The sequence below is a fragment of the Balaenoptera ricei genome, chromosome 5, assembly GCF_028023285.1.
Source record: "Balaenoptera ricei isolate mBalRic1 chromosome 5, mBalRic1.hap2, whole genome shotgun sequence".
NCBI classification, from domain to species: Eukaryota; Metazoa; Chordata; class Mammalia; order Artiodactyla; family Balaenopteridae; genus Balaenoptera; species Balaenoptera ricei.
This window is the reverse complement of record NC_082643.1, coordinates 56,263,135-56,284,283: the sequence shown is the minus strand read 5'-3', so window position 1 is coordinate 56,284,283 and position 21,149 is coordinate 56,263,135. Positions and strand designations below refer to the sequence as shown.

General features: G+C 36.0%; 1 protein-coding gene across 1 annotated transcript in view; it reads right to left on the bottom strand.

Annotated features, from left to right (window-relative positions):
* The window catches only part of TMPRSS11A (transmembrane serine protease 11A), a 30,979-nt gene extending 10,453 nt beyond the window's left edge, over positions 1–20,526 (bottom strand). Inside the window, exons 1-4 of the mRNA XM_059924070.1 lie at positions 20,451–20,526; positions 18,534–18,652; positions 6,408–6,475; positions 4,286–4,446 (exon numbers count right to left, since the gene is read on the bottom strand). Of these exons, the coding sequence (XP_059780053.1) occupies positions 4,286–4,446; positions 6,408–6,475; positions 18,534–18,652; positions 20,451–20,526 (424 nt within the window). The remainder of the gene's footprint in view (positions 1–4,285; positions 4,447–6,407; positions 6,476–18,533; positions 18,653–20,450) is intronic.
* Positions 20,527–21,149: the final 623 nt, after the last annotated feature.

Below are 21,149 nucleotides of genomic sequence, written 5' to 3'. Positions count from 1 at the left end.
AAGAATGATAATTTGATATTCTTCTGGTTGGTCTCAATGATCAGAAATTATCAGAGGATACTGACCGCATATGGATTCTAGAAACTTGAGCATATAGATCAGTCAGGAAAATGGTTATCTGATATAACAGAATATGTGTACAGTTTTTGTAGAGATTTATAGGCAACCGCTAATTAGGTGGGTAATACAAGCAGTAGGTGATTAAGGCACAAATATTGTATGATCAAAACCCACAAATCATTTGTATTAATACAGAACAGTGGTTTTCCAATGGTGCAGGATAAAGCTTCTTTGGATTTTATTTAAGGAAATAGAGAAAGTGGGGAAAGAGGGAGAAACTAGATGGGGTCTTCAGGTTCAAACCCAGGCTCAACCAGAACAGGTCTGCTTTTTCTCTTCTCTTTATTTAAGATTTCGCATAAGCCTTTCTTTGGTCAAAGGGTTTGGGAATGGAAAAAAAAAACTTTGAAAACTACCACATAAACTATATTTAAAATACTTCTAAAACACGGTTCCTAAATTATTAAAATGATTTTTTTCTGAGGAATAAACTACTGTATATTCTTATCAAACTCCTTCTGGATATTGGTAAAGGCCAATTATTGGACAGAATCTAAGATTAAATTCTGTCATTTCCAACAAAGTTAGGAATCTGATAAAGGAAATACAAACATTTAAACTTAAGCTGATGGACGGTTGCATGAAAACTGTGATGGTTTTCAAAATAAAAGGGCTTAATGAGTAGAATGAGGGTAGATTGGTTTTACTTATTTCTACCAATGCCATGTTTCTCAGACTCATATTCTTTGTATCTAATTTCTCATTATGCACAATAAGAATGTTTCTTTCTACTTACCTTCTATAAATTTCACTTGGGAAACTAGTGATGATGAACTCTACAAAGTGGGAGCTCTTGAGAATATCCAATTCAGGGATACCCTTAAAGGCATACCTAAATCATTATATGGTGAAGAATCAATTTCTCAGGTCAGATTCTCAGTACTTACTTATGAAAGGAACTCAATTTTCAGTCAAATATAGTTTTAAGGTAGTAAATTTCTTATTTTATATTTTTAAATGTAGGCATACCTTGGAGATATTGTGGGTTCAGTTCCAGACCACTGCAATAAGGTGAATATTGTAATAAAGCAAGTCACAAATTTTTTGATTTCCCAGTGCAAATAAAAGTTTACTTTTACACTATACTGTAGTCCATTAAGTGTGCAATAGCATCACATCTTGAAAAAACTATATATATATATATATATATATATATATATATATATATATATAATTAAAAAATACTTCATTGCTACAACATGCTAAAAATTATCTGACACTACAGGGTTGCCACAAACCTTCAATTTATAAAAACACAACATCTCTGAAGTGCAATAAAGGGAAGTGAAATAAAAAGAAGTATTTTAATATGCCACATGTTAGTAATAAATTAAAATGGAAAATAGTATAATGTTAGACTTCTTCAGTTAAAACTTCTTCAGCTGAGTTTGAGCAAGATGCAAATCACCCCTTTCCAGGAATGATACCAGGGTGAGTGTAATAGTTGGGAGTGTAATTGGATTTTTAAGGAAAGAGTTTTAGAGAGAATGATTACACCTGTAACTAAACTACCCCTACACAAGTAACTAGCTGTTTCACATTTCCAGTTTTGACCAAATACTTTTACTTTCCACATCTAGAAGTGAAAAGAAACATTAACACCTTAGTTTTGAAAGTGACCCTCTAACACACTTCTGAGTTGGGAGTAATCATATTCAGGTCAGTACATGCTACACGTAACATGATGATAACTGGAACCCACATCAACATGTAGGCGGTGAGCCGCTCTTCCACAGCCATGGTGTTTGCAATTCAAAGGAGCTGATTTTAATTTTGCTCCGACACATTACATCACATGAAAGACCCACACCACACACTTATTTGTCAAGCCAAAACACAGATCCTTGACAAATTATGGATAAATCTTGGGCTGCAGTGTTGTATCTAGACTTGGTCTAGAATTTCTGCAGTTCTCCATTCATTTGAAGTCCCCCAAATTAAGTTTTGCTGGAAAGCAATGTTTTTGTCTGTAAGAATTGCCTTGAGGATTCTACTGAGCTTTCTACTAAATGGGCCTTTCCTAAGTGCTAGTAAACACTGCTCTTTTTATATTTGGAAATTTGGAAAACTTCAAGGTTATAGCTTTTTCTACCACCAGTTACTCACATTAATGCTTTCAGGTTTCCAACGCATATGCACAATTTGCTAGCTTTCTAAGAGGTAATGGCCTATAGGTTCCATATTCTATTTTCTATTTTCTTGTGTATCTTCATGCTATTTCTGTGACTTCAGGAATAACAAACATTATCATTGCAAGTTTATAGATGAGAAGATGGAGGCAAAGGCATGGGCCAATTACTTGGGTGTTCCTGCAGTGACTCAGTGGAGTTAGAATTAGGTAACTCTCAAATCAGGTTCTCCATCAGCACATCCTGCCCTTTAATCTACTATAGTCATTAAACTAAGCTGCAGGTCACAAACTGAACCTATAAGAAACAAAAAGCCCAGACAACTGATGACCATTTCATACTTCATTTCTGGTTTCAGATAGCTCAGGCTTTTAAGTTCCTGGCAAATTAACTGGTTGTTGGAAATTACATAGAACACATCATGTAATTTATCAGAGCTTCCACTATTTCACAACCTCGATTCATTTGTTTCCCCACAAACAAGAAAACAAAGAAGGTGGATTAAGCCCATGACAGGTTCTTCCCTCCTGGGTTGGGAGAGGTCCCCAGGTTTATTCCTTGACTGGCTGACTCTTTGTCTCATCAGCAAACTTCTGCCCATCCCATTCCTGCAGATTTTCACTTCCTGGTCAGGTTTCCTCTTAAAGGGTCAACCAGACCCTTGCAAGGGCAGGGCCTTCTGTTTCACATCTGATATTAATCACACCTACTCTGAATCTCTTCTGTGACCCATAAGTCTGGTGTCCCCTGGAATTTGTACGGGAAATCTGTACTTGTCTTCCAGAAATAGATGCTTGTGGAAGCAGCTTAATGTACACGGTTGAACAGGTTTCTGTTTAGCTGGTCTCCTCAGAGTCTTTAGTATGCTAATATAAGGGATGAATTTCCAAGAGGTGAATATCATAGACTGAATTTCTGAAATGCGTTTGACCACACCCTTTTTTCACAAGCCTTTCAAGAAATTAGTAATCTAGATTTGAATGTTTGCTCCTTTTAAAAAAAAAGTTATTTATTTATTTATTCATGGCTGCACTGGGTCTTCGTTGCTGCACGCGGGCTTTCTCTAGTTGCAGCGAGTGGGGGTTACTCTTCGTTGTGGTGCACAGGCTTCTCATTGCAGTGGCTTCTCTTGTTGCTGAGCACGGGCTCTAGGTGCACGGGCTTCAGTAGTTGTGGCTCGAGAGCTCTAGAGAACAGGCTCAGTAGTGGTGGTACACAGGCTTAGTTGCTCTGTGGCATGTGGGACCTTCCCGGACAAGGGCTCGAACCCATGTCCCCTGCATTGGCAGGCGGATTCTTAACCACTGCACCACCAGGGAAGTCCCGAATGTTTGCTCCTTTTAATTATTGGAGTCCTTAACCTTTTTTGCCCCTCTTTCACATCTATAAAGGTGAATTTGCCTAATTCATAAGAATATAGAAATTAGATGCTGCATGTAAAGGATATAGAGAAGTGCCTTGATAAAGATTACTTCTTTTTAGAGAAGCAATAATGGTATAATTGTTCCTATGATTTCTTTTCTAGTTTAGTGATTTTTAAAGCATTACTTATAAGAAGGCTTCAGTGGCTCCAAAGTTGATTTACCATTTTCTCAAATGCCCATAGGAAAAAAAGTTAACATAAACTTCATAATTTCACTGTTTACAGAAACTATTCATATTTTAAAAAGGCAACAAGTGAGTTTATGTTTTAGAAACAGAAAAACAGTTTTTGCTAAACACTTGGTATTTTCACTTGCTTAGTCATGGAGGAAGTGGCTGGCTCAAATTGACTCTCTGTTAGTGGTAAAGGTTTGATTTTATTTCTGGATGAGTGCCAGTCAGTTACTACAGAAAAAATCACTTGACAACTAACTTCAGACGTGCTTTCATCAGAGGATAATAAAACCTTTAAAAGTCACTTTTTTAACTTGAAATTTTTTCCATCTGAATTCTAGCTATTATTTGGAATGGAAATAATGGTAAATAAGTTTATGATTAGACATAAAATGGACTTAATAGAGAACTTCACATCCCATAGAAAGGTACCTACTTACCATTAACTTCAACTGACGAGGCATTTATTGACAAAGCTCTGGTGTTACTTATCTTCTCATTTAAGATGCTATGGATTTTCCTTTTTCTCACTGCCCTTAACTCAGCAGAGGGGAACTGGAACACCATAATGACATCTGCTGTCACACCATCTTCCTCTGGACTGTGACACACAAGAGAAAGGTACTTGTTCAAAGAATACATCCAGTATTATCTAACTCTCTTTTCTGTATTGTCTTCTCCTGAATTATGCCTTAGTTGTTGAAAGTGTCAAGAACTAATCATCTCACATTGATAACTCATATATGTCACTTTCTGACTCAAGATCATTTCATATGTTCCCTCTTCAAGTTTTCATTATGTTCTGAGTGAATTTTCCCCATTAATTTGAAGGCTTGTTATAGCATTTGAGTAAGACTCAGACACCAAAATTTTATCATCAAAATTATAAACCCTGAGGATTGGAAAAAACTTTAATGGTGTTGTTGGCCAGTCCCTCGTGTGATACCTTCATCAGCTCTACAGCCTCCATGATAAGTGGTCATCTAACCCCAGCACAGTAATTAAAAAGATTTACTTCTCTAAAGAGGGTATTTCTCTTTGGTCAGCTCTGATTTTAAGAGAGCTCTTCACTTGGAGTTGAAATATGTCTCCCTAAAGCTTACGTTCCATAGGCTTAGGTCTACCACTTGGGACATACATAAAACATCAGTTCCCTCTTCCACATAAAATATTTGAAGACAGTGATATTCTTGGTGTCTGAGTCTTCTCCAGATTACACATGTCCAGTTCCTTGAACTTTTTTCATATACACAAGTTCAAGCCCCTTCACTTGTGGGGTTGAATTTTTCCATACTCTTAAAGTAGGAAAACCAAACAATTAAAGAGCTTTAAGAAAAATGGAAACCTATGTGTTGATCTGCCATGTCTTTTATTTTAACATTTCAAAAGATCCAAGCTCTAAAAAGCACTGAAGCCCTATTTTCCTGAATTCTTTGATTTAAAAAAAGAGGGAATCATATCAGTTTGAAGGCATTTTATATATTGTGGTTCATTTAGGCTTTGGAATGTGAAGATATAAATAAACAGAATTTTATGTCAAATTGGTAAATATACAATCTAGTAATTTTCCCTCTTTTTAAATCAGAGGGAAAACATTGTTTACCAAGTGGGATTTCTCTGGACCCACACAAAGCTTACAAAATGATAGTGGCTACAAATTCAAAGGAGTTCATAAGGCTATGAAAATTTTGCTAGGATGCTATGGCAAGTCAGAATTTAAAAATGGAGGGCATGAAATCTAGAAAATTTCAGAAAATACATGCTTTTTATCTCCTAAATATTGTAAAATTTATCCAATATATATTGTAAAATCCTTCTGGAGGTCACTAGTTACTCGATAAAGGTATAAGGAAATTGGAGTAAGTCTGCCAATAAAGCATTAGCCTATTGATGAGAAAACCGATTATTATTTCCTTCAAATAGATCTGTCTGACTATATTCATTTTCTTTAAGAAGATGAGTCACACAGGCCCATATGTTTGTATCTGTTATGTATATGTTCTGCTATGAGCTTTCCAAATAACACAATTGAAACCTCTGAGCAATTTCTGCAAATGACAGGAGACTTCCCTCTCCACCACAACAAGCAGAAATTCATTAAAACAGGAACATCTTTTTGTTTGGGCATGGCTCCTGTAACTAGGGCTTCATTACAGGTAAGACTTATGATCCCATTTTGTAGTCAACCTTGCCTTCTTAATACTTTTGAAATGACATGTGTATTGAAAGAATACAACTTGGTGCATGCAGTGACATGCTGCTGGGTTTTCCCAAAGCTATGGTTTCTGGTAGTCCCAGGCCTTATAATCAGTTGATGGGATTTGAATCCTGGTTCTGTCACTTGTGGAATTTTGAACATATCACTTAACCTCCCAGAGTCTTAGTTTTTGTGTTTACAAACTGGTGGTCGGCCCTGTATCTCGAGACTGTTGTCGAAATAATATTTATAAGAAATCCTAGCCAAAAGCCAAGCTCATAGAGGCAACAGTATATGAGGGTTCCTATCTCTTTTGCCCTTTGTCACTCCAAGATGTGAATCCACCTTTGCCCAAACATACATACGTCAGTCTGACTACTTGGTTCTTGATATAATGCTTGTTCAAGGCCGAATCTATAAATATCTCATCCACCTGTTATTACAATAAGAGAGAAACTATGTGTTAATAAGATATTTTATAAGAAGAATATACCCCTGATTAAATGTTAAAGCGATAGAAAAATGTTTTAACATGAGTTATATCATGATTTAAACCAGTGGTTCTCAATTCCAACTGTGCAACAGAATCATTTGCAGAATTAAAAAAAAAAAAAAAGACTTAAGATGCTGGGGCCCCTCTCCCAGAATTTTGGTTATAAATCGTCTGGACAGAACCTAGGCATTTGTATTTGTAAAAATCTCCCCAGGTGACTCTAATGTGCTGACATAGGTATCTGGGGTAAAGGTTATCTTCCTAAAGCTCCACAGAAGGTGAAGCAGAAAGCTGCAGAGCAGAGATGGGACATGCAGGGAGGCCTTGAGAAGTGGTGGAGAGAACCGTGGCTCAGTGCTGGGTTTGAAGCCTGCTTATCCTGCTGCTCATGAACTGGGTGACCTTGGAAAAGTTGCTGAACCAAGCTGAACCTCAGTATCTTAACCTCTAAAACAAAGATATTGCTATGCTACTCATAGGGTTGTAAGGATTAAACACATATAAAATGCTGGGTATATTTTGGTAGTAGACTGCCAGTGGATCAGGTTAGTCCCCATCCTGGCATCACAGGTCTCAGATTTCTCTGCAGGTCTTTGGCTGTAAGTACAGGGAAGAGGCATTAGAGATTTAGGAAAGAGCTAACAATTTTCTAATTGTTGTTGATTCTGAGCCCTAGGGTAGGTCAGGAAGGAAGAAAGAGTAAGGTGGTTTTACAGGTTTAGGTCAAAGTTGTGTTCCTCAGTTTATGTCAACAGGGGAGGAGAACAAAAACTACTGTTTGGGGTCCATTTGCACAGAATTTTAATTGCCTGCCAAGACGTTATGATGCTGTGACTTTTCACACCTAGATTTTTGCTTGCAGTATCCCCTAGTGACCACTTGGTGGCAACAGTGTCATCTGAATGCAGGCACTGCATTTCATATTTGATAGTAGATGAGCCAAATGTGCAAAAATTATGTCCTAAATCCTTAAGAAAGAGACAAGAAAACCAACTCTCATTTTGAAAAACCCAAAGAATAGAAATAAAAAAGAAGACTGTTTCAGAGATCAAGGAACAAGTTGTGACTTCCTTAGCAGTATCAGGCATTTGTAAAAAGCTTAATTGGGAAACAAAATATATATCCCCCTTACTCCTTATAATAACTGTATGAAATAAGAATTATTTTGATTCTTATTTCATTTGAAGAGGAAACTGACACTCGGAGACATCATGTGAATTTCCCTAGCATCATGTGGATTAATAAACTGGGACTTAAATCTAGGTCTTCTGTCTCTAGGTCCATCTCTTATCAATCACACAACCTCCTTGTTAAATGTGATGTGCATTTTACTTCATTTTCTTTCATAGAACATATGACAATAAGTTATAACATAAACAGTCGATTGACTTAAAGTATAAAACTTTTAAACATAAATTTGGTAATATATTTTTGAACTTTAGATCAAAGACAGTATTTAGCAAATAGAGAAATTGCTTGTATCCAGAATATACACTTACTTGTATTTAAATAAGAAAAGCTTAAATGGGTTGAAGAAATGTGGGGTTTATATGTTAGAACTGAAATTATTTTGTAAGATACGTTTTTGCAAGACCGATAATTGTTTTAATCATTTCTCTTCCGACATACACAGCCAGTCCTATTACTCAGTATCTGGGGGAAATCCAAAAGAAAAGAAAAGACTAACCAAAACAAAGGGGAGAAAAATGACCAGTATTAAAAGGAAAAAAAGTAAATAGTGTTTGAGTATCTAAAGAAGTTTGGTTTGTAATTATCCCCTGAAATTCTACCCGCAATAGATCCCTTGGCTGTTTGTGACTTGTTGGTGAAGGTACTGGATTAAGTTTTTGACTCTGGATGACATCATTCATCTGGCAGAATGCCTGCTGAGAAGAATATCTAGCTCCAGCGTCCATTCCATCTTTGAATAGTTCAGGTGTCTGGGAAGATAGGAGCTGAAAGGATAACATAAGAAGAATCTAGGTAGAAGTAACTTTGGTCATCACAGAAATATAGAAGTCTCTTCTCTATATTTCAAATTCCAGGACCGTGTCCCTATAAAGCCTCATTGGTTGGGTCTGGGGTGAAGCCCAGGATCTTTATGTTTTCCTAAAAAATGCTGGGGCACAGAGACTAGCTAACAGGGTTCCTACACTAAAGGGATTTAAAACAGGGGAAATTAGAGAAAGCATGAATGTAAACTTTATTGCTGAATGGAGTTTATGTAAGAACTAGCTTTCTAGAGACCCCCCCCCCCCCAAAAATGTTTCCCTGGCAGATTAAGGCGTATTTCATCAGAAACATTCTGCCAGCACTTTGGCATTCTAATTCTAAATTCTCAGAAGTTTCAAAGGACACTTTTTTTAAGCTGTGTGCCAGCTTGTTCTAAGTTGATTATTTACATATCTTAATAGAGTTAGTGATTTATAAATCTATCTTGCTCCCATTTGGAGCCATTTGTAGAGTTTTGTAGTTGGAGTTAGTCCCTCATATTGAACAAAAGACCTCCTTTCAAGGTAGTGCCTCTTTATGTTTGATGATTTTGAAATGCTGGAAGTTGCACTGAGACTAAGTTCTAAGAGGACAATTGAAGGTTAGTTGGGTGTTTAATGGAAGAGTTAGGGAGAGGCCTTCAATTCAAACAAACAGACAGGCCCAGCCATTTAACTCTCATTCCTAAACTACCTCTGTTCACACACATAGCCTGCATTTCAGTTTAGATGCTTCCCAGCTTGCTCCTCTCACAGCAGTCTTTGTATTCACATAGGGGTGTTTCAGAGCTGAGACCACAAACTTCAGAGAGATATGCCACTGAAGACTGGCCAATGGAATATGAAGGCAGTTTCTACCAACATCACACCAGATCAGAGTGCCTGAGAACTAAAAGTTTAGAGCCAAAACATGCCAAGAAAAAAATTCAGATCCTGTTGCTTTCTCCTAGTTATAATAAGGGTGGCACACAAAGGATGGTATAAGAGATGCTTTTTAAAAAACACACCTTTAACCTCAAATAAGGTTTAATTGAAGTTGCTTTACTCCAGGGCTGAACTCAAGGTAGAAATAGAGATTAGAGCACAATTGCATTTGAGCCTCTGGTCACAGAGTCATATGTTCAAGGGCCTCACCATCTCTCATTGATCCCCGCACCCACAACCCCCATCAACACCACCATTACCTTTCATGCTTGGTAGTGCTGTTTGCAGGCATGTCTTGTTTCCCTGTGTACTTGCCCTTCTCAGGCTATTCCTTTGGTCTGTAGTCCCCTCTCTGATTCTGCTGGCTCTGCTTTTCTGAATCACAACTCTCCTTCAAAGTCTATTTCAGATAAGACCTACTTTGGGTTTATTCCTTGAACCTCAGAGTAATCTTTCCTCTTCCTGTCCTAATTGTTCTTATTCCTCTTATATCTTCTACTCCTTAATATAGTTATTTATGAAAATATATTATCTCCTCTAGTAAACTGCAAACCTTTTATGGATAGGGACAGTCATTCTTCTTTTCATACTCTACAATATGTAAGAATTCAGCATGCTTTTTTGAATGAATTAATAAAAGGAAGTGAAAATTTATTTATCAGAAAGCCTTGCATTTATCAGGAAGATTTTATTAGTGTTTTTAATGAAATTTACATCAGATTGAGATCAGTGCTCCTAGAGAAAAAAGAAAACTGCCCATGAAGTATTTGAGGGGAATTTTTTCTCCTTGTTGACATTTTCAGTAACTTGATTCCTATGGACTAAGAGCTCCTACCCACTGATATGTACAAGCAACATGTAATGGTTACCCCTCTCCAAAGGCAGCCTATATTCTTTGCCCTCTAAAAATAAGGACCATAATCTTGATCGTTCTTATTGCAATCCTTTAAAGTTGTTATTCTATCTATTTAAAATCCAGATTTTTGGCAAAACCCAGGATTTAAGAAGTCAGCTGTGAATCATTATCCTAAGTTTATGTAGAACATGGCCAACCTGAGCACTGATGGTGCTCACAGGATTTTGAGGCTTATTGGTCTTTTGATCTCTTTACCCCTCAAGGAACTAGAAAAAGAACAAACTAAGACCAAGGCTAGCAGAAGGAAAGAGGTAACAAAGATAAGAACAGAAATAAATGAAATAAAGATCAGAAAAACAATAGAAAAGATCAACAAAACTAAGAACTGTGTTTTTGAAAAGATTAACAAAATTGACAAAGCTTTAGTGAGACTATCTAAAAGAAAAAAGAGAGAGAAGACTCAAACAAAATCAGAAATGAAAGAGTAGACATTATAACACAAAAATACAAAGGATCATAAGAAACTACTATGAACAATTATAAACCAACAAATTGGATAATCTAGAAGAAATGGATAAATTCCTAGAAAAATACAACCTACCAAGACTGAATCATGAAGAAATAGAAAATCTGAGACCAATAATGAATAAGGAGATTAAATCAGTAATCAAAACCCTCCTCAAAAGGAAAAGCCCAGGACCAGATGGTTTCACTGGTGAATGTTACCAAACATTTAAATAAGAATTAATGCCAGTCCTTCTCGAACTCTTCCAAAAAATCAAAGAAGAAGGAACACACCCAAACTTATTTTGTGAGGCCAGCATTACCTTTATACCAAAGCCAGGTAAGGACACTACAAGAAAATAAAACTTCAGACCAATATTCCTGATGCAAAAATTCTCAACAGTGTATTAGCAAACTAAATTCAACAGCACATTAAAAGGATCATATACCATGATCAAGTGAGATTTATCTCTGGGATGCAAGGATGGTTCAACATATGCAAATCAATAAATGTGACACAACACATCAATAGGATGAAAGCTAAAAATCATATGACCATCTCAATAGATGCAGAAAAAGCATTTGACAGAATACAGTGTTCTTTCATGATAAAAACACTCAACAAATCAGGTATAGAAGGAACGTACCTCAACATAATAAACTCCATATATGACAAATGCACAGCTTACACCAAACTCAACAGTAAAAGATTGAAATCTTTCCCTCTAAGATCAGGAACAAGATAAGAAGGTGCCCACTCTCACCACTCCTATTCACCATGTTACTGGGAGTTCTAGCTAGAGCAATCAGGCAAGAAAAAGAATAAAAGGCATCAAGATCAGACAGGAAGAAGTAAAATTGCCTTTATTTGCAGATGATATAATTTTATATATAGAAAATCTTAAATATGCCACCAAAACACTGTTAGAACTGACCAATGAATTCAGTAAAGTTGCATACATATCAACAGAGAAATCAAACATATAGAATCAACATTCATAGTGTATAGAAATCAGTTGTGTTTCTATACAATAACAACAATATATCTGAAGAAGAAATAAAGAAAACAACCCGATTCATAATAGCATCAAAAACAATAAAATACTTTGGGATAAATTTAACTAAGGAGGTGAAAGATCTTAACAATGAAACTTCAAGACTTTGGTGAAAGGAGCACGGTTGGTGGGAGTGTAAATTGGCATAGCCACTGTGGAGGAAGTATGGGGGGTCCTCAAAAAACTAAAACTACCATCTGAGCCAGCAATCCCACTTCTGGGTATAGATCCAAAGGAAATTAAAACAGGATCTCAGAGAGATATCTGCACTCTCATGTTCATCACAGTATTATCCACAATAGGCAAGATATGGCAACAACCTAAGTGTCTGTCAAAAAATAAATGGATAAAGAAGATGTATATACATATATATACAGTTGACCCTTGAACAATGTCGTGGTTAGGGGTACTGACCCCTGTGCTGTTGAAAATCCCCATATAGCATAACATCCCTCTGTATCCACAGTTCCCATATGGTTCTCTGTATTCATGGTTCTGCATCTGTGGATTCAACCAACCATGGGTCAAATCATATAATCCTACAGTATTTATTAATGAAAAAAAATCTGCATATAAGTGGACACTTGCAATTCAAGCCCATAGTGTTCAAAGGTCAGCTGTATATTCCTCAGCCAGGAGAAAGAATGAAATTCTGCCAGCATGGATGGATTTTGAGGGCATTACACTAAGTGAAATAAGTCAGACAAAGACAAATACTTTATTCCAGTTTTATGTGGAATCTAAAAAGTGGAATTCATAGAAACAGATAGTAGAATGGTACTAAGGCTAGGGGATGGGAAAAATGGAGAAATCTTGATCAAAGAGTACAAACTTCTGGTTACAAATTAATAAGTTCTGGTATCCCATGTACATTGTAATGCTTATACTTAATGACACTGTGTTATATACTTGAAAGTTGCTAAGAGAGTAGATCTTGTGTTCTCACCGCACAAAAAAAATGGTAATTATGTGACATGATGGAGGTGTTATAGTGGTAATCATTTTGCAACATAAGTGTATCATATCATCACATTTTACACCTTAAAGTTACACAATGTTATATGTCAATTATATCTTAATAAAGCTGAAAAAATTGATACAAGGAAATGAAGAAACTAAGGATGAAGACATCTTTATATAATTAGTAATGTAATCCCAATGTGTTGGCTAAGTAAAAGTGGTCTGACAGAACATATAGATTTATAATCTTTATGGATTTAAAAATTAAATGGGAGAAGAATTGATGTAGAACTGAACTTTCTATTATAGCTTAGTCCCTTCCTGACAAAAAGAACAATTTAGTGGAGATAGCACCTGTTGGAGTTAACCTATATGGCTTCAAATCTCTCCTCCTTGATTTACCAACTGTGGACCTTAACTTCAGAGGCTTAGTTCTCTTATCTGTCTATAAAGTGTGAATAACAATGCCTCCTTTGCAGTGTTATATTGAAGATTAGACATGAAATATACAACAGTTAGCTTTTTCTTTCAGTATTCAAATTTAACACATTGAAGGCAGAGATTGTGATACACATTTTCCTCTTTTAGTCATACCTAATCTTCAGTTATGAAATGAACGTGAGTTTGAGCTCTCAAGTAAGAACTCAGTCACATTCTACACCCAATTTTTCTAATCTCTGAACACAAAGGTTTTTTTTTTGCTTTTTAAAGTAATTGCTGCTTATTTTCTCTCTAAGCTCTCAAATTCATCTCTTCTCTAGGCATAGGACCATAGGCCTACACCAGGCATTGGGCCTCTTACTTCTCTTACATTATGCAACTCCAAACTTTAGGTAGTCTAATACCTTTGCTAAGTTGTTTACCTTGACCCAGTTGCCTTTTCTCAAGAGAAGAGCTTCCTGCTTCAGAGAGCCAAGTCTCTCACTGGTGTCTTCAAGTTCCTTTAGAGAGTGTTCCTAAACTACATTTTCTCCTTACATCACTTCTGTTTCCAAGTTCTTTGTCTCCACAACTCTAGACACATAATCTAAAGGGTAGTTTGAGGGTCATTTCAGGAGCTGTTTCTGGTGTTCTTGGGCACAAAGAAGACAAAATTTAGGACTGCTTTGGGCACAGGAGAAGTGGGTTTTTTTGGAGACAACACTAAGAAAATTCCTAACTGGTGCCATTGTTAATTCAGGTGGTGGTCACTGGCACATGCTAACACTATACAGTATTCAATGACCATTGAACTATGTGGGGGGTTGTGTCAAAAATCTTCATATAACTTCATAGTTGGCCCTCTGTATCCCTTGTTCTGCATCTGTAAATTCAACCAACCACCAATCATGTAGTACTGTAGCACATATTTATTTATTTATTTATAGCACGTATTTATTGAAAAGATTGCATGTAAGTGAACCTGCGCAGTTCAAACCCATGTTGTTCAAGGGTCAACTGTAACTGAAAGAGAATAATGTACCAGGGATAATTATTTGATTTCTGGTGTTTTGTGGGATGGTAGATGGGAAGTAAAATCACACAGATGACAAAAATGTATTAAGAAAATGTAATCTAAAACCCTAACTATATCGTTTACTAGCTGAATGACCTTGGGTAAATTAACTTCTCTGTACCTTGATTTTTCAATTTGTAAAACTGTGATAATAATTATACTTACCTCATAAGTTTGTTTTTGAGGATTAACTAAAATAATACAGATACAGTGCTTAATGTGCTAAGCTAATTGAGTGCTTGGCATTCAATATATGTTAACTAGTGTTATTGCTATAGTGTTACAAGTTTTTAACTTTCACATTTGTAATGATCCTATACTTTAAAAATATTTCTGAAATATATTTCTTCAAATGAAGTGCTCGTTCAGTCAGTGATCCTACTCAAACTTATAATAATAATAAAATTGACCTACCTATTTAGGAATATCATGGTGTCTGGTTACTGGAGTATTCTCTGAAGAATGGTATGAAAGATGAGATATGTCTGTGCTACTATCTCAAGGAACTGGAATGGGTTTTAGCAGTATCTGAGCATGAACTCATTTTATTTTTGCATCTCCATTTCCATTCAAATCAGTAAATCCCCAATTATGAGGAAGAACAGGACCTACAACCTGTATTTCTTGGCTGTCTAATTAGCACCCACATAGGTCAGAGAGAAGAATCTGGTTTCACTCATTGGGATTTAGCAACAATAAAAAGGAGTGGCTCAGGATGAGGCATGAGCACTTCCTGTAATTCTCCTGAAGGTAAATTGGTGGGGATGGGAGGGAAAGGGACATTGTCTCACTTAAACAGGGCTAAAATAATACACAGCCTTTCCTGACCATGTGAACCCTAGTTGATCTTCCTTTTCTTTGAAGTTCTTCTGCACTTATAGTCCTCAACATACAATTTAGTCCTTAACTATATCACGTCATGCTGTTCAGTTTCATGTGTGTTACTATCATCTCTCCAAGGAGATGGGAAGTAGTTTGAAGAGATGGATCATGGTTTTTTTTTTTTCTGTAAGACTCAGGGGCTAAGAAGTGTCATAAGCTGAATAATCATACCATATATTGGTGAGACAGATTGTTTAGTTAATTACATTGGGAAAACTGGATCACTACCTGGGTTCCTACTTAATATCACATTCAAAGGTGGACTTCAGATGCATTAAAAACCTTCTGTAGAAGGTAGAAGTATAGTTTAATAGAAGAAAATACAGTAAAATAATTTTATAACTTAAAAGAGGAAATAACTTTAAAAAAAAATTTTAAAAACACAACCATAAGGCTGAGAAAACTGATAAATACGATTACTTTAAAATTATGGATTTTTGTTTTATGAAGGGCAATATGGTCCAAGTTAATAAAAGATGGAATGGATAAGTGCAATGTCTACTACCAACAAACTGTTCCTATCTAGAAATCATAAAAGTCAGGGCAGAAATAAATGAAATAGAGATGAAGAAAACAGAAAAGATCAATGAAACTAAAAACTGGTTCTTTGAAAAGATAAAGAAAATTGATAAACCTTCAGCTAGACTCATCAAGAAAAAGAGTGAGAGGGCTCAGATGAATAAAATTAGAAATGGAAAAGGAGAAAGTTATTATACAATGGACACCACAGAAATACAAAAGATCTTAAGAGACTACTCTAAGCAACTATATACCGATAAAGTAAACACCTAGAAGAAATGGACAAATTCTTAGAAAGGTACAATCTCCCAAGACTGAACCAGGAAGAAATAGAACATATGAACAGCCCAATCACCAGTACTGAAATTGAAACTGATTAAAAAACTCCCAACAAACAAAGTCCAGGACTAGATGGCTTCACAGGCGAGTTCTATCAAACATTTATAGAAGAGTTAACACCTATCCTTCTGAAACTCTTCCAAAAAAATTGCAGAGGAAGGAACACTCCCAAAGTCATTCTATGAGGCCAGCATCACCCTGATACCAAAACCAGACAAAGATACCACAAAAAAAGGAAATTACAGGTCAATATCACTGATGAATATAGATGCAAAGATCCTCAACAAAATACTAGCAAACCGAATCCAACAATACATTGAAGGGGTCATACCCCAAGATCAAGTGGGATTTTTCCCAGGGATGCAAGAATTTTTCAGTATCTGCAAATCAGTCAGTGTGATACACCACATTTACAAACTGAAGAATAAAAACCATATGACCATCTCAATAGATGCAGAAAAAGCTTTTGACAAAATCCAACACTGATTTATGTTACAAATCCTTCAGAAAGTGGGCATTGAGGGAACCTGCTTTAACATAATGAAGGCCATATATGAAGAGGTGCGGCCTTTGGGAGGTGATTAGGTCATGAATGGGATTAGCACCTTATAAAAGAGACCCCGGAGAGCTCTTTAGCTCCCTGCTCTCCACCATGTAAGGATACACCAAGAAGTCTGCAGTCTGCAACATGAAAGAGGGTTCTTGCCAGAACCTGACCATGTTAGTGTCATGATTTCAGACTTCCAGCCTCCATTACTATGATAAGTAAATTTCTGTTGTTTATAAGCCACTCAAACTATGGTACATTTTTAAACAAGGGATTTATAACACAAAGAATAAATTAAAAGCATGTGCTCTGCACAAAACAAGAAAATGCATTTTTGCAAGAATGAATACTAATAAAAGAATACATGTGAAATACAGTATGGTTGTCTGCAGGGGGAGGAGAATGAGAGTGTGGTATGAAAATAAAAGAGAAGAAATAAATAATGACAACTAGAGAAAGGCCTTGTAGGTCCTTATGATGATAATGTTTCATCACATACCTCAGCCTTTGTACCTGAGGTTCTTTCACACCTAAAAACGTGTGCTTTAGTGAAGCTTCAAAGTCCACCTTCAAACACATAATGTTATAGACGTACCTCTATAAGTGAATTTCTTTCACTTTTTTTTAAAAGACCTGCTTCATTCCTGTCCATTTATTTCAGTAGAAACAATGTCTTAGTTAGCCTAAAACAATGCCAACAATGTTGGCTGTAAAACATAAAGAAAACAAATTTTAAACTTTCCTGTTAAATTATAAATATTTTTTCAATGTTCAAAGAAATTGTATATCTTTTTAACTAAGATTAATTAATTTATTATTCATATTTTTAGATTGAGGAGGCTATGTGGAGTCAGGGTCAGAGGAATAAAAGAGATACTAAGGTATGTATCCAAGTTTTTTCTGCCATTCCTCAAGAAATGATCACAAACGCTATTTTCTAAGGTGCTCTGAATATAAAAGAATGGAGGATATATATCAATCTATAAGTGTAATTCTTGATTTGGGGGGATGAGACTGCAAAATAAAAAAAATGTGCATAATTTAATGAGAATTGGAAATACAGATTAAAAACTCCATCTGTGATGTGGCTGTGAATATGCTGCAACTGGGTATGCATGTGGACAGATCAAATAGCGGCATGAAAAAAGGAAAATGGTTTGAGAAAGAAAGGAAATGTTTTGAGTAAAAAAAAGATTCTTTGACTAAAACAAACCAACACCTGACATTTCCACCCTTTTAAAATAATTTTATGCTCTGTGCTTCTTTGTCAAGGAAGTTAACTTGACCTTAGTTTTTGAGTGAGGGTTCGCACGCATCGTGAGCAGAGCTGTTATGCAACTGAGTTTACTTTTTTTTGGGGGGGGGTGGGGGGTGGGACAGTCTTGTATTTCAGTTTTAACAAAATCGTTAGCAGGTCATTTGAATATTGCACAATAGGTCTGGGTATTTTATCTTAATTAGTGTGTTTTTGAGATAAAATGAACATTTATAATCCTCTTTCTTCATGTATTTAACAAATCTTTTAAGTCTTAAAATGTGGTCTAACAAAAAAAAGCATGTGGTTTTACAAATAACCACTTCTGGTATGTTTAAGCTTTTCAGTTGGGTAGTATTGTGGTGGAATGGGGGAGCGATGGGCTGGGATACCTTGGCTTCCGTTCTCTCACTTTTAAATGAGGTGGTTTAAAAAGTGGTTTATCAGAATCACCAATTTGCTAGAATGCAGATTCCCTTACTCCCCTCTCCCTACCCACCCACCCCATCATACACTGATTCAGAAGATCTGGAGTGGGACCTGGGAATCTGTAAGATGATTCTGATGCAAATTGTCTGAAAATCATGTTTTAAGAAATAGTGGGGAAAATGATTTACAAAATCCCTTCCTCCTGCAATATTTTATGATAGAAACAATTTTATCTGACTTACCAAGTTTTCACTCATCTCCTGTAAGTCCTTAAGCTGGTGTGGGCTGCTTTGTCCAGAATTACTTTTGACTCGTAGATCTGAAATTTTAAAGGTGCCATGATAATACTCCATTTTCTGGTCTGTGATGAAAAAAAAAGTAGGAAATTAAGTGGTTTGAGGGTAGATTTTGGGATCTAAGGCCCAACTATAATGGGGCTAATATGAAGTCTTGAATATATCTCTGAGACTTTAATTTAGTTTAATAATAAATATAATAAAAATAATGATTAATGTTGTATGTTAATAATAGTAGCTGGTATTTATTCAGTGCCTACTATGTGCCAAGCTCTGTTCTGGGCACTTTATATGTATTAATTCATTTGACTCTCACTAAGCTCTCTAAGACTGGCATCACCTTCATATTACAGATGAAGAAAGTGAGGCAGGAGGCATTAAGTAACTTGCTCTGTGCTATACAACTAGTTAGTGGCCTCTCCAAGTTTAAACCCAGACAAGTGTGGCTCTAGAGCTGGAATATTTAATTACTGTATTGCTTCTTGCTGTGGTGAAATGTATACCACCTTGTACTCTACTGGAAGTAGAGGTAAATAAGTGTTCTTGTAAATTTTGGTTTTTAATGGAAGAGCCAGGCACACTAAGAAAGGTGTGAAAAGAAAGGCAGGGAAAAAACTGCCTGAGGTTGGAGGTGAGAACAGTGTGTAAAAGGGATGAATCAATCAGATTTCTGCTCGTCTCTCAGGAAAGTTTATAAAAAACAGAGCAGTGGAGGAATGTGGTAATCTTAGGAGTATGGCCCTGGTGGGGCAAGAAATCTACAAAGAGTTAAAGATAGAAAATGGAGCAACCACAGAAGCACATCTCTCCTTGGGAAGCTGTGGATCTAGGAAAGAAAGAGGGCCTCAGGATAGTCTATCTCCTAGGGACATCTCTGGACTCTGTAGTGCTTTTTTGGTCCCCCCGATTACTAATCTATATAGTCCATTTGTAATTGAACCCTCTACTCATAGTAAAGGGACTTCTATACATTAAATTAGCTGACCTGAGAATCTTTTGCCATTGGTGTAAACTACAGATGGGGTCATTATATGGGCCCCAGAACTATGTTCTTAAGCCCTTTAAAGCTCCTAAAAGAATCTTCACTCCCCCATCAAGTCTGAGGAAAGAGACAACAGATAAGTCTATTCAAATAAGTCTCCTGAACTAGTTGTCTTATCACATACATCTGTGTGAGATTGACATTGTGGACGTTTGTCAAAAATGTAAATGGTTTGCACTCTGCAGAGTGATGCAATATAAAAAGAGAATTCTGCAATGAATTTTTGTGGGATTATAAATATATCAGGCAATAGAAAAATAATCTCTCGATATTGTTTTGGAAAGAGTAAAATTTTTTCTCTAAAAATAAGTAATAATATTGTATCATATTTATACTTTACCAATAATTTCAAAATTCATTATTTCATTGGACATGTGCTTTTCTTTTTTCCCTAGAAATGTTAGTGGGCAGAAAATGCTGAGTAAAAGAGCCAATTTTAATAACTAATTCATCATAATTTTTCACTTGCATATACATGAATGATTAGAGTTTATTGTGATTACTAGTAAATTTTAGACAATTACTGTTTTGGTCTTTTGTATAGATTCTGAAAAGAATACTAGATTGTGAGCTCCAAGGAGGTGGGAAATTTATCTGCTTTGCTTAATGCTGTTTCTTGAGTGCCCTGAAAAGTACTTGGACATACTAAACATTCAGTAGTTATTTGTTGATGAAATGACTGAATAAATTAAAAAATTCAAAATGTGGACATTTACTGGTGAAAGTACATTATTTTTGGATGGAAATAAATTTATATTTATTCAAATGAAGCTTTACAGAAAACTGAAATCAAACTGAGCAAAATCCACAATTTTACCTACCAGAGACTAAGAAGTGAGCCAGAAGACCAGTGGCCACAGTTACCACTGTCAGTAATAACACAATAAGGGCAATCATCCATGGTTTCAAACCTCTGCTTTGGGTGCCAAATCCTACCGATCTGCAAAAAGGAAAACTCACCAGTTACTCTCATGTTGTAATGGTTACAGGCTTTCTGCTTCTTCTTGGATAAGTGCACGTTGCTTTAGCCCACCTTTCCCAGCAAGAAGACATTTGTCTTCAATTTTGGTCAAGGTCATCTCGGCATGAAGGGAGGTATTAAAAAGATCAGTATCTGGGAATCCATGCTATTGCTCCTGGTTTCTATTTCTAGAGGCATTGGGTGGATCTCTGTGGTGGCCAGTCCTGACTTCTCTTAGCAGTGTGGTCCGAAGTAGCACATATGCTTGAAAAAGAACCATTCCTTCTTTCTCCAACAATTTCTTTAAAAAAAAAAATCTCTTTTATCTATCCTTTCAAAGTTTACAAAGTGATTTCAAATATATTGTCTCATTTATTCTTTATCTTTCATTTTTAACTATTATGAAATTTTTCAGACACAGAAATTTAGAAAGAATGGTATAGAACACCCCTATATTCATCACATCATTTTGTCAGTTGTTAACATTTTTGCTATAATGGCTTTATTCATTATTTTCTGCTGTATTTTAATGTAAAATAGGACTTCATGAGTTTTTACC